Below are 12,991 nucleotides of genomic sequence, written 5' to 3' on the forward strand. Positions count from 1 at the left end.
AGCAAAACATCGTTTTGTTTGCACTGGAGTGCTGAACTGGTTGCATTTGAGTGCTACAGTGAGAGTTTGGTGACTGAGGGAGTGCTGAACTTGGTGCATTTGAGTGCTACAGTGAGAGTTTGGTGACTGAGGGAGTGCTGAACTTGGTGCATTTGAGTGCTAAAGTGAGAGTTTGGTGACTGAGGGAGTGCTGAACTTGGTGCATTTGAGTGCTATAGAGAGAGTTTGGTGACTGAGGGAGTTAGGTGCTCCTTACATTTCATTTCCTATATTTATCAAAGAGCGTGAAGGGAGCCAGGAGTTTAGAGTACAGCTGACTGGAAGCAGAGTCGGAGGGCGGAGGTCCAGTTGGTCTATGGGGCAGCTAATTCTGTAAAGTAAGAGAGAATGGAGGCTAGGGCAGTTGCATGCTCCTCCTGTAGGATGTAGGTGGTGAGGGATACCACTGGTGTCCCCGCTGACTATACCTGCGGGAAGTGCACCCAACTCCAGCTCCAAAGAGACCGTGTTAGGGAACTGGAGCTGGAGCTGGATGAACTTTGGATCATCCGGGAGGCAGAGGGGGTTATCGAGAAGAGTTACAGGGAGGTAACCACACCCAAGGTACTGGACAAGAGTAGCTGGGTTACAGTCAGGGAAAAGAAAATTAACAGGCAGACAGTGCAGGGATCCCTCGTGGCCGTTCCCCTTCAAAACAAGTATACCGTTTTGGATGCTGTTGGGGGGGGGGATGACCTACCAGGGGAAGGCCCTAGCGGCCAGGCCTCTGGCACTGAGTCTGGCTCTGGGGCTCAGAAGGGAAGGGGGGAGCATAGAAAAGCAATAGTAATAGGAGATTCAATGGTTAGGGGAATAGATAGGAGATTCTGTGGTTGCGAGCGAGACTCCCGGAAAATATGTTGCCTACCGGGTTCCAGGGCCAGGGATGTCTCGGATTGTGTCTTCAGGATCCTGAAGGGGGAGGGTGAGCAGCCAGAAGTCGTGGTACACATTGGTACCAACGACGAAGGTAGGAAAAGGGGTGTGGAGGTAATAAACAAGTTTAGGGACTTAGGTTGGAAGTTAAAGGCCAGGACAGACAGAGTTGTCATCTCTGATTTGTTGCCGGTGCCACGTGATAGCGAAGCTAGGAATAGGGAGAGAGTGCAGTTGAACACGTGGCTGCAGGAATGGTGTGGGAGGGAGGGCTTCAGGTATTTGGATAATTGGAGCGCATTCTGGGGAAGGTGGGACCTGTACAAGCAGGACGGGTTGCATCTGAGCAGAGGGGCACCAATATCCTGGGCAGGAGATTTTCTAGTAGTCTTCGGGAGGGTTTAAACTAATTTGGCAGGGGAATGGGAACTGGATTTGTAGCCCAGCAACTAAGGAAGCTAGAGCATGCAGTGATGCAGCGGGGAAGGTAACACTGATAAAGGAGAGTACTTGCAGGCAAGGAGATGGGTTGAAGTGTGTATACTTCAATGCAAGAAGCATCAGGAATAAGGTGGGTGAACTTAAGGCATGGATCAGTACTTGGGACTACGATGTGGTGGCCATCACGGAAACTTGGATAGAAGAGGGGCAGAAATGGTTGTTGGAGGTCCTTGGTTATAGATGTTTCAACAAGATTAGGGAGGATGGTGAAAGAGGTGGGGGGGGGGGGGGGGAGTGGCATTGAATTAGAGATAGTACAACAGCTACAGAAAGGCAGTTCGAGGGGGATCTGCCTACTGAGGTAATATGGGTTGAAGTCAGAAATAGGAAAGGAGCAGTCACCTTGTTGGAGTTTTCTATAGGCCCCCCAGTAGCAGCAGAGATGTGGAGGAACAGATTGGGAAACAGATTTTGGAAAGGTGCAGAAGTCACAGGGTAGTAGTCATGGGTGACTTCAACTTCCCAAACATTGAGTGGAAACTCTTTAGATCAAATAGTTTGGATGGGGTAGTGTTTGTGCAGTGTGTCCAGGAAGCTTTTCTAACACAGTATGTAGATTATACGACCAGAGGGGAGGCCATATTGGATTTGGTACTTGGTAATGAACCAGGGCAGGTGATAGATTTGTTAGTGGGGGAGCATTTTGGAGGTAGTGACCACAATTCTGTGACTTTCACTTTAGTTATGGAGAGGGATAGGTGCGTGCAACAGGGCAAGGTTTAAAATTGGGGGAAGGGTAAATACAATGCTGTCAGACAAGAATTGAAGTGCATAAGTTGGGAACATAGGCTCTCAGGAAAGGACACAAGTGAAATATGGAACTTGTTCAAGGAACAGGTACTGCATGTTTTTGATATGTATGTCCCTGTCAGGCAGGGAAGAGATGGTCAAGTGAGGGAACCATGGTTGACAAGAGAGGTTGAATGTCTTGTTAAGAGGAAGAAGGAGACTTATGTAAGGCTGAAGAAACAAGGTTCAGACAGGGTGCTGGAGGGATACAAGATAGCCAGGAGGGAACTGAAGAAAGGGATTAGGAGAGCTAAGAGAGAGCATGAAAAATCTTTGGCGGGTAGGATCAAGGAAAACCCCAAGGCATTTTACACATATGTGAGAAATATGAGAATGACTAGAGAGAGGGTGGGTCCGATCAAGGACAGTAGCAGGAGATTGTGTATTGAGTCTGAAGAGATAGGAGAGGTCTTGAACAAGTATTTTTCTTCAGTATTTACAAACGAGAAGGGCCATATTGTTGGAGAGGACAGTGTGAAACAGACTGGTAAGCTTGAGGATAGACAAGTCCTCTGGGCCTGACGGGATATATCCAAGGATTCTTATCCAAAGATTAGGGCAGCACGGTAGCATTGTGGATAGCACAATCATTTCACAGCTCCAGGGTCCCAGGTTCGATTCCGGCTTGGGTCACTGTCTGTCTGTGTGGAGTCTGCACATCCTCCCCGTGTGTGCGTGGGTTTCCTCCGGGTGCTCCGGTTTCCTCCCACAGTCCAAAGATGTGCAGGTTAGGTGGATTGGCCATGATAAATTGCCCTTAGTGTCCAAAGTTGCCCTTAGTGTTGGGTGGGGTTATTGGGTTATGGGGATAGTGTGGAGGTGTTAACCTTGGGTAGGGTGCGCTTTCCAGGAGCCGGTGCAGACTCGATGGGCCGAATGGCCTCCTTCTGCACTGTAAATTCTATGTAAAAAAAAAAAAAATCTATTATTCTATGGGAAGCAAGAAATGAAATTGCAGAGCCGTTGGCAATGATCTTTTTGTCCTCTCTGTCAACAGGGGTGGTACCAGAGGATTGGAGAGTGGCGAATGTCGTGCCCCTGTTCAAAAAAGGGAATAGGGATAACTCTTGGAATTACAGGCCAGTTAGTCTTACTTCGGTCGTAGGCAAAGTAATGGAAAGGGTACTGAGGGATAGGATTTCTGAGCATCTGGAAAGACACTGCTTGATTAGGGATAGTCAGCACGGATTTGTGAGAGGTAGGTCTTGCCTTACAAGTCTTATTGACTTCTTTGAGGAGGTGACCAAGCATGTGGATGAAGGTAAAGCAGTGGATGTAGTGTACATGGATTTTAGTAAAGCATTTGATAAGGTTCCCCACGATAGGCTTATGCAGAAAGTAAGGAGGCATGGGATAGTGGGAAATGTGGCCAGTTGGATAACAAACTGGCTAACCAATAGAAGACAGAGAGTAGTGGTGGATGGCAAATATTCAGCCTGGAGCCCAGTTACCAGTGGCGTACCGCAGGGATCAGTTCTGGGTCCTCTGCTGTTTGTGATTTTCATTAATGACTTGGATGAGGGAGTTGATGGGTGGGTCAGTAAATTTGCAGATGATACGAAGATTGTTGGAGTTGTGGATAGTGAGGAGGGCTGTTGTCGGCTTTAAAGAGACATAGATAGGATGCAGAGCTGGGCTGAGAAATTGCAGATGGAGTTTAACGCTGACAAGTGTGAGGTTGTCCATTTTGGAAGGACAAATATGAATGCAGAATACAGGGTTAACGGTAGGGTTCTTGGCAATGTAGAGGAGCAGAGAGATCTTGGGATCTATGTTCATAGATCTTTGAAAGTTGCCACTCAAGTGGATAGAGCTGTGAAGAAGGCCTATGGTGTGCTAGCGTTCATTAGCAGAGGGATTGAATTTAAGATCCGTGAGGTGATGATGCAGCTGTCCAAAACCTTGGGCAGGCCACATTTGGAGTACTGTGTGCAGTTCTGGTCACTTCATTTTAGGAAGGATGTGGAAGCTTTGGAAAAGGTGCGAAGGAAATTTACCAGGATGTTGCCTGGAATGGAGAGTAGGTCTTATGAGGAAAGGCTGAGGGTGCTAGGCCTTTTCTCATTAGAACGGAGAAGGATGAGGGGCAATTTGATAGAGGTTTATAAGATGATCAGGGGAATAGATAGAGTAGACAGTCAGAGACTTTTTCCCCGGGTGGAACAAACCATTACAAGGGGACATAAATTTAAGGTAAATGGTGGAAGATATAGGGGGGATGTCAGAGGTAGGTTCTTTACCCAGAGAGTAGTGGGGGCATGGAATGCACTGCCTGTGGAAGTAGTTGAGTCGGAAACGTTGGGGACCTTCAAGCGGCTATTGGATAGGTACATGGATTAGGGTAGAATAATGGAGTGTAGATTCATTTCTTAAGGGCAGCACAGTAGCATTGTGGATAGCACAATTGCTCCAGGGTCCCAGGTTTGATTTCGACTTGGGTCACTGTCTGTGTGGAGTCTGCACATCCTCCCCGTGTGTGCGTGGGTTTCCTCCAGGTGCTCTGGTTTCCTCCCACAGTCCAAAGATGTGCAGGTTGGGTGGAAGGCCATGATAAATTGCCCTTAGTGTCCAAAATTCTATGATTAACCTAGGACAAATTTTCGGCACAACATCATGAGCCGAAGGGCCTGTTCTGTGCTGTATTTCTCTATCTATATATTAGCCTGGGGCTCTGGATTACTGTTCCAGGGACAATACCACCACACCACTGTCTGCCCAATTGCAAGCATATTTAAATTTTGTTGCGAACCCGCTGATGGTAAATGCCGGATTATTCCACATCCCAGATGAAAATTTTTTAAAAACTGCCCTCAACTGCATTTGTCAATTTAATATAATCTGAGGAAAGGTTTGAAATCCAGATGTGTTGTGACAATTTTAAATAAAACAAATGTTTTATTGAGCAATAAAAAAACAACAATGAAGTCATTTAGAAGTACATTTAACTGAGAGTATCACTAATTTTACACAGCTCCAAACAATATTTACTTCACTACCTCCAGAGCTAACTCTGCAGCACAGCACCTTATGGATATTTAAAACAATAAAAATCCAGTAAAAGTTACCGCACCAGGCAGTTATACCTCTGAGTTTGCTTCTGAGGTAGAACAAACAGCTGGTTTGTCAAGTCAGGCTTTCTTCACAGGCACTACCGGCTGCAAATTAAACAGTTATTACCACTGTTGATGCAAGTTTAATCGAACATCTCCATTGCATAGGTTTAATCACCTCCTTATATGTAGTTTTCTTCTTTAATCTTCCCTTATCTTAGCTAACTCTCAGCAATCAAACTTAATGCCTTAGTTTCTTCGGTCTGGCTTTTAGAGTGTAAATGCACAGTACACTCAAATCATGACCATCTCTTTGAATCTTTAACACCTTCTTGGCATTCATTCATGTTCTGTTCCCCATTGTTATAAACTGCCTTTGGTAAACATTGTTTGCAGTGTTGCTGAGCCTATCGACCAATCAATGGCATTAGTTCCATTAACATAGCCAAGCTTTCCCTGCCTTAAGCAGCTTACATGTCATTTATAAATATACAACCAGCAGAAAATATTCCAATTTCTTGAAAATCATGATATTTTCATGTCACCAACATTTTGCTGACAGGTTTTCTTTCATTGCCAAGACTACATTTTTACAGTTTTCATGAAAAACTAGACAGAATTCTGAAATTAAATACCAAATAGGCTAACAAAAGAATTGAAACCTGATTTACTTATTATGAATTTTGGCTTCTTAATAAACCAGTGACCATGATTATTACCAAAGCGATAAATGGAATGATGCAGCATGGTGACTAACTTGTGTCGTTCTTCCCTTGAATGGAAGCTTCAACCGAGGTACAAATCAAAACGCTCCAAATGCATCAATACATTTGTGAACTATTCCATATCATTCCATCCTTTCCATTCCTGATCATGAACTGTGACTTGGGTCCGATGGTTGAAAAATCACTTCTATTTTGCTTCAGGAACATCTCATCTCTCATCTTTTCCACCTACTCCACTATTGCCTTCAACAGAAACCCTGTAACCCTCTCTCTTCCCACTGCTCCGTTCATTATTTCTCACTCTAAAGCTTCGTTAACCACAGACAGACATCAGAACTTTCTGTGCAATGAATACAGTTTCCCTTTAAGCAAGACAGGTTGCCTTTAAGAGACTGAGTTTCCCACATCCTAGCCACACATGGTGCTGGGCCTCCTGGGCCACAGTGGAATCATTAAATAATCTGGGAATAATCAGTTTGCATGTCACCTACCTCAACAAGGCTAAGCACCAATAAACCATTAATCATGTCCCCCTCTCCTGTCCGCCATACTCTATTTCCACTATTAGTTTAAGGATCATCTGAATTCTTATGAATATTGGAATAGTTGCTGAGAATGTGCAAATTATATTAAAACGTTCAGAAAGCTAACAATATCACTGCAATTTAGATCCCTTAATCAAGAATGTCATGGACAAAAATTGAGGAGATTTGCGTAGTATTTTCCACTATTTTGAAATGAAATGAAAATTGCTTATTGTCATGAGTCGGCTTCAGTGAAGTTACTGTGAAAAGCCCCTAGTCGCCACATTCCGGCGCCTGTCCGGGGAGGCCGTTACGGGAATTGAACCATGCTGCTGGCCTGCTTGGTCTGCTTTCAAAGCCAGCGATTTAGCCCTGTGCTAAACATATTTTAATAAAGGAATTGATAAGCTGTTAATTTTCTAAGTATCGGAGCATTGCTTCCTCTCTGTGCATATGCAGATTACAATGAGAGAAAGACAGATTTCTCTTTCAGCAAGAGATCTGAAATATTCCTGATCAAGGAAACATGGCATTACCTGATTTTCAGTTTTAGTCTAATAATCCACTGAATGATTAATGTTGACAAAGTGTGATCTAGTCCAGAGCAGGTATATGGACAGGAAAACCTTGTCAACTGGACCAGACAAAACCCTGTTTAAAGGACTTTCTTGTTGTGATGTTCTTACAGGTCAAAACAGATGACCGGGTGATTAAAACAGACCTGGGACTCTTATTTCTCGATCTTCACAGAATGGATGCTGGAACGTACTTCTGCAAAGCGAGAGAGCACGGCTTCATACAGACCGTGATGAAAATCAGACTGGATGTCTTGGTCGAGGAGCAGATTGACAGCATCTTTCACAAAGATGGTGCTGAGGAGAGGCCCCGGAAAATGCCGTGCCTGGGGCAACCTGGGAGCCATCATGGAACGAGGCCTTGGTATAAAGAGTTTCTCCAGTTAATAGGTTACAGTAACTTCCAGAGGGTAGAAGATTACTGTCAGAAAATGTGGTGCAATGAAAGAAGAAAAAGAAGAGCAAAGTAGTGGGGAACAAGTGGAAGTACAGCAGTGCACAAGAGCGGAAAATGAAAAGTAGAGGCCTACAGTCCGAGCATCGGCGAACACCAAGGCATGTCTTAGATACATGAGCATGAACTAGAAACATTCAAGTCTCTTTTTTTAAAAGAATGATACAATGGTGATAAAATAGCAATGAGATGTTTTAGGAAATATATCTCCTGTTTACAAGATACACAACAGGTACCTATTTTATTTACAGTTGGATTCAAAGCTGAAAATTTATTAACTCCACAAGCGGATAGGTATGTGTGACACTGGGGAACATCCTGCATCATCATCACGTGTACGCTTTTGAGATTAACCTGCTTCTTAACATTCAAGACCACTTTTGTATATAATTTCACAGAAATTTTCCATTAACCCAGAGTAGATTGCATACTTATCTCTTCCCTGCCAGTTACTCATTCTCGAATAGTTTAAGGATTTTTTTAATTGAACCTGTGGATACACTAATGTCTGAAGCAAATTATTAAATTATCTCTGCGACAATATGGCAAATGCTTCATTTGTTTATGTCATGAATGTCACGGAAATGCACCCTTTGATTGTGACACTATCATGATCCCATTTCTTTGGGCTTTCTATGCCAACAAAGAAAGACTTGCGACACTTGATTTAACAGAGTTAGAGTCCTTTCCTAAATATAGTTAACTAAATACAGCTTTCCGTGATAATGTGAACATCAGACAACATGTAAACAACTTCAATCAGAGAAAAGGGCAAGTGAAAAGAAAAAATTACCTTTGATGAATCCCGTGACTTTATTTGCTATGTAACCTTTCTTTCCCTTTATTCGTTCCTGTGGTGTGGGCGTCGCTGCCAGGGCCAGTATTTATTGCCCATGCCTAACTGAGGGGCAGTTGAGAGTCAATCACATCGCTGTGGGTCTGGAGTCACATGTAGGCCAGACCAGGTAAGAACAGCAGATTTCCTACCCTAAAGACATTAGTGAACCAGATGGGATTTTACGACAATGGGCAATGGTTTCATGGTTGTTTCATGGACTTTTAATTCCAGATTTTTATTGAAGTTAAATTTCATTATCTGCTGTGGTGGGATTTGAACCCTGGTCTGAGAGCTTTACCCTGGGTCTCTGGAACTGTCGGCCAGTGACAATATCGCTTCCCCACTGCCTCCCCTTTCATTCTTCTGTCAATGATTGTCAGATGGATATATTTATATCCAAACATGGATTGCAATTATTTTAGTTTTGAAATATTCACATTATATCCACTGAGACTTAAAATTATTGGCAAACAAATAGTTTCAAAGTAAACTGCAACAAATTGATGGTTAATTTTTAATGGAACCATCTGTAGTTCATACGTTTGGTCTCTTTTTTTCCTCTTCATTAAAATCTCCACCTTGACTATTTGAGTTTGTATTTTGTATACAACCAAGATACACGTGTTTCAGGAGAGAGAGAAAATTGCTTTCTTCCAGATGGAATGACAATGCAGATCATGGCCGGGATTCTCCCCTACCCGGCGGGGCGGGGGGTCCCAGCAGGACGGAGTGGCGTGAACCACTCTGGGTTTCGGGCCTCCCCAAAGGTGAGGAATTCTCCGCACCTTTAGGGGCCAAGCCCCCACATTGAGGGGCTAGGCCCGTGCCGGAGTGGCTCCTGCCGGAAAGGCGTTCGCTGGCCGGAGGAAGTCCGCACATGCGCCGGAGCGTCAGCGGCTGCTGACGTCATACCGGCGGATGCGCAGGGGAGGGGGTCTCTTCCGCCCCGGCCATGGTGAAGGCTATGGTGGGGCGTAAGAAAAAGAGTCGCCTCGCGCCCCCCCCCACCAGGACCCCGGAGCCCGCCCCGCCGCCAATCCCGCCGGGCAGGTCGATGTTTTGATTCCCACCGGCGGGAGTGGCCTGTCAGCGGTGGGACTTCGGCCCATCGCGGACCGGAGAATCGCCGCGAGGGGCCCGCCGACCGGCGCCGCGCGATCCCCGACCCCGCTGAATCTCGGGGGGCAGAGAATTTGGGACACGGCGGGGGCGGGATTGACACCAGCCCCATCTTCTTGATATCTTCGATAGGATGTTTGAAATTTCTTTGAGAGCTGTGGGCAAACAAAAGGCGCGTGTACAGTGAAAAACATTTTCTCTCATTTGATATTTTGGAAAAGAACAAAAACAAAGAAAGAACAAAGAAAAATTACAGCACAGGAACAGGCCATTCGGCCCTCCCAGCCTGCGCCGATCCAGATCCTTTATTTAAACCTTTTGCCTTTTTTCCAAGGTCTACTTCTCTCTGTTCCCCATCCGTTCAAATATCTGTCCAGATGCATCTTAAATGATGCTATCGTGCCCGCCTCTACCACCTCCGCTGGCAAAGCATTCCAGGCACCCACAAAAAACTTTCCACGCACATCTCCCTTAAACTTTTCCCCTCTCACCTTGAAATCGTGACCCCTTGTAATTGATACCCCCACTCTTGGAAAAAGCTTGATGCTATCCACCCTGTCCATACCTCTCATAATTTTGTAGACCTCAATCAGGTCTCCCCTCAACCTCTGTCTTTCCAATGAAAACAATCCTAATCTACTCAACCTTTCTTCATAGCTAGCACCCTCCATAACCAGGCAACATCCTGGTGAACCTCCTCTACACCCTCTCTAAAGCATCCACATCCTTCTGGTAATGTGGCGACCAGAACTGCACGCAGTATTCCAAATGTGGCTTAACCAAAGTCCGATACAACTGTAACATGACCTGCCGACTCTTGTACTCAATATCCCGTCCGATGAAGGCAAGCATGCTGTATGCCTTCTTGACCACTCTATCCACCTGCGTTGCCACCTTCAGGGTACAATGGACCTGAACTCCCAGATCTCTCTGTACATCAATTTTTCCCAGGACTCTTCCATTGACCATATAGTCTGCTCTTGAGATAGATCTTCCAAAATGCATCACCTCGCATTTGCCTGGATAGAACTCCATCTGCCATTTCTCTGCCCAACTCTCCAATCTATCTATATTTTGCTATATTCTCTGACAGTCCGCCTCGCTATCTGCAACTCCACCAATCTTAGTGTCATCTGCAAACTTGCTCATCAGACTACTTATACCTTCGTCCAGATAATTTATGTATGTCACAAACAACAGTGGTCCGAGCATGGATCCCTGTGGAACACCACTAGTCACCTTTCTCCATTTTGAGACACTCCCTTCCACCACTACTCTCTGTCTCCTGTTGCCCAGCCAGTTCTTTATCCATCTAGCTAGTACACCCTGAACCCCATATGACCTCACTTTTTCCATCAACCTGCCATGGAAAACTTTATCAAACGCTTTACTGAAGTCCATGTATATGACATCTACAGCCCTGCCCTCATCTATTAACTTTGTCACTTCCTCAAAGAATGGGCCAATCCTTTCTCTAGTTACCCTCTTGCTCCTTTTATACGAATAAAAGGCTTTGGGATTTTCCTTAACCCTGTTAGCCAAAGATATTTCATGACCCCTTTTAGCCCTCTTTATTGCGCGTTTGAGATTTGTCCTACTTTCCCGATATTCCTCCAAAGCTTCATCAGTTTTGAGTCGCCTCGATCTTATGTATGCTTCCTTTTCATCTTAGCTAGTCTCACAATTCCACCCATCATCCATGGTTCCCTAATCTTGCCATTTCTATCTCTCATTTTCACAGGAACATGTCTGTCCTGCACTCTCATCAACCTTTCCTTAAAAGACTACCACATTTCAAATGTGAATTTACCCTTAAACAGCTGCTCCCAATCCACATTCCCGAGCTCCTGCCGAATTTTATTATAGTTGGCCTTTCCGCAATTTAGCACTCTTCCTTTAGGACCACTCTCATCTTTGTCCATGAGTATTCTAAAACTTACGGAATTGTGATCGCTATTCCCAAAGTAATCACCGACTGAAACTTCAACCACCTGGCCGGGATCATTCCCCAATACCAGGTCCAGTATGGCCCCTTCCTAAGTTGGACTATTTACATACTGCTCTAAAAAACTCTCCTGGATGCTCCTTACAAATTCTGCTCCATCTACGCCTCCAACACTACACGAGTCCCATTCAATGTTGGGGAAGTTAAAATCTCCCATCACAACCACCCTATTGCTCCTACATTGTTCTATAATCTGTCTACATATTTGTACCTCTACTTCATGCTTGCTTTTGGGAGGCCTATAGTAAAGTCCCAAAAATGTTACTACACCCTTCCTATTTCTTAGCTCTACCCATATTGCCTCAGTGCTCGAATCCTCCATCGTGCCCTCCTTAATCACAGCTGTGATATCATCTCTGACCAGTAATGCAACTCCTCCACCCCTTTTACCTCTCTCTCTATCCCTCCTGCAGCATCTATACTCTGGGATATTTAGTTGCCAGTCTTGCCCATCCCTCAACCAAGTCTCAGTAATACCAATAACATCAGATTCCCAGGTACTAATCCAAGCCCTAAATTCATCTGCCTTACCTGCTACACTTCTCGCATTAAAACAAATGCACCTCAGAACACCTGTCCCTTTGCGATCATCATCTTTTCCCTGTCTACTCTTCCCCTTAGTCACATTGAGTTTATTATCCAGTACCTTACTGGCTTTAGTTGCTGCCTCTTTACTGACCTCTAACTTCCTAATCTGGTTCCCATCCTCCTGCCACATTAGTTTAAAACCTCCCCAACAGTGTTAGTAAAAGCACTCCAGAGGACATTGGTTCCAGTCCTGCCCAGGTGTAGACCATCCGATTTGTAATGGTCCCACCGCCCCCAGAACCGGTTCCATTGTCCCAAAAATCTGAACCCCTCCCTCCTGCACCATCTCTCAAGCCACGTATTCATTCTGACTATTCTTAAATTTCTACTCTGACTGTTTTGTGGCACTGGTAGCAATCCTGAGATTACTCCCTTTGAGGTCCTACTTTTTAACTTACCTCCTAACTCCCTAAATTCTGATTGTAGGACCTCATCCCGTTTTTTACCTATATCGTTGGTGCCTATATGCACCATGATAACTGGCTGTTCACCCTGCTCCTTCAGTATGTCCTGCAGCCGATCTGAGACATCCCTGACCCATGCACCCTGGAGGCAACATACCATTCGGGAGTCTAGTTTTTGACCACAGAAACGCCTGTCTACTCCCCTTACAATTGAATCCCCTATGACTATAGCCCTGACAGTCTTTTTCCCGCCCTTCTGTGCAGCAGAGCCAGCCACGGTGCCATGAGCCTGGCTACTACTGCCTTCCCCTGGTGAGTCATCTCCCCCAACAGTATCCAAAATGGTATACCTGTTTTGGAGGGAGATGACCACAGGGGACACCTGCACTGCCTTCCTGATCTTTCTCTGCCTTTTGGTCATCCATTCCCTGTCTCCCTCACCAATCCTAATCTGCGGTGTGACCAACTCACTGAACGTGCTATCCACGACCTCCTCAGCATCGC

The 12,991-nt window shown here is 45.1% G+C and overlaps 1 protein-coding gene across 1 annotated transcript in view; it reads left to right on the forward strand.

Annotated features, from left to right (window-relative positions):
• The window catches only part of LOC119973814 (semaphorin-3E-like), a 269,960-nt gene extending 261,006 nt beyond the window's left edge, over positions 1-8,954 (forward strand). Inside the window, 2 exon segments of the mRNA XM_038812238.1 lie at positions 7,193-7,520; positions 7,523-8,954. Coding sequence (XP_038668166.1) covers positions 7,193-7,520; positions 7,523-7,653 — 459 coding nt within the window. The 3' untranslated portion in view covers positions 7,654-8,954.
• The last annotated feature ends 4,037 nt before the right edge of the window (positions 8,955-12,991 follow it).

This window comes from Scyliorhinus canicula, chromosome 11 (genome assembly GCF_902713615.1).
Source record: "Scyliorhinus canicula chromosome 11, sScyCan1.1, whole genome shotgun sequence".
Classification (NCBI taxonomy): Eukaryota; Metazoa; Chordata; class Chondrichthyes; order Carcharhiniformes; family Scyliorhinidae; genus Scyliorhinus; species Scyliorhinus canicula.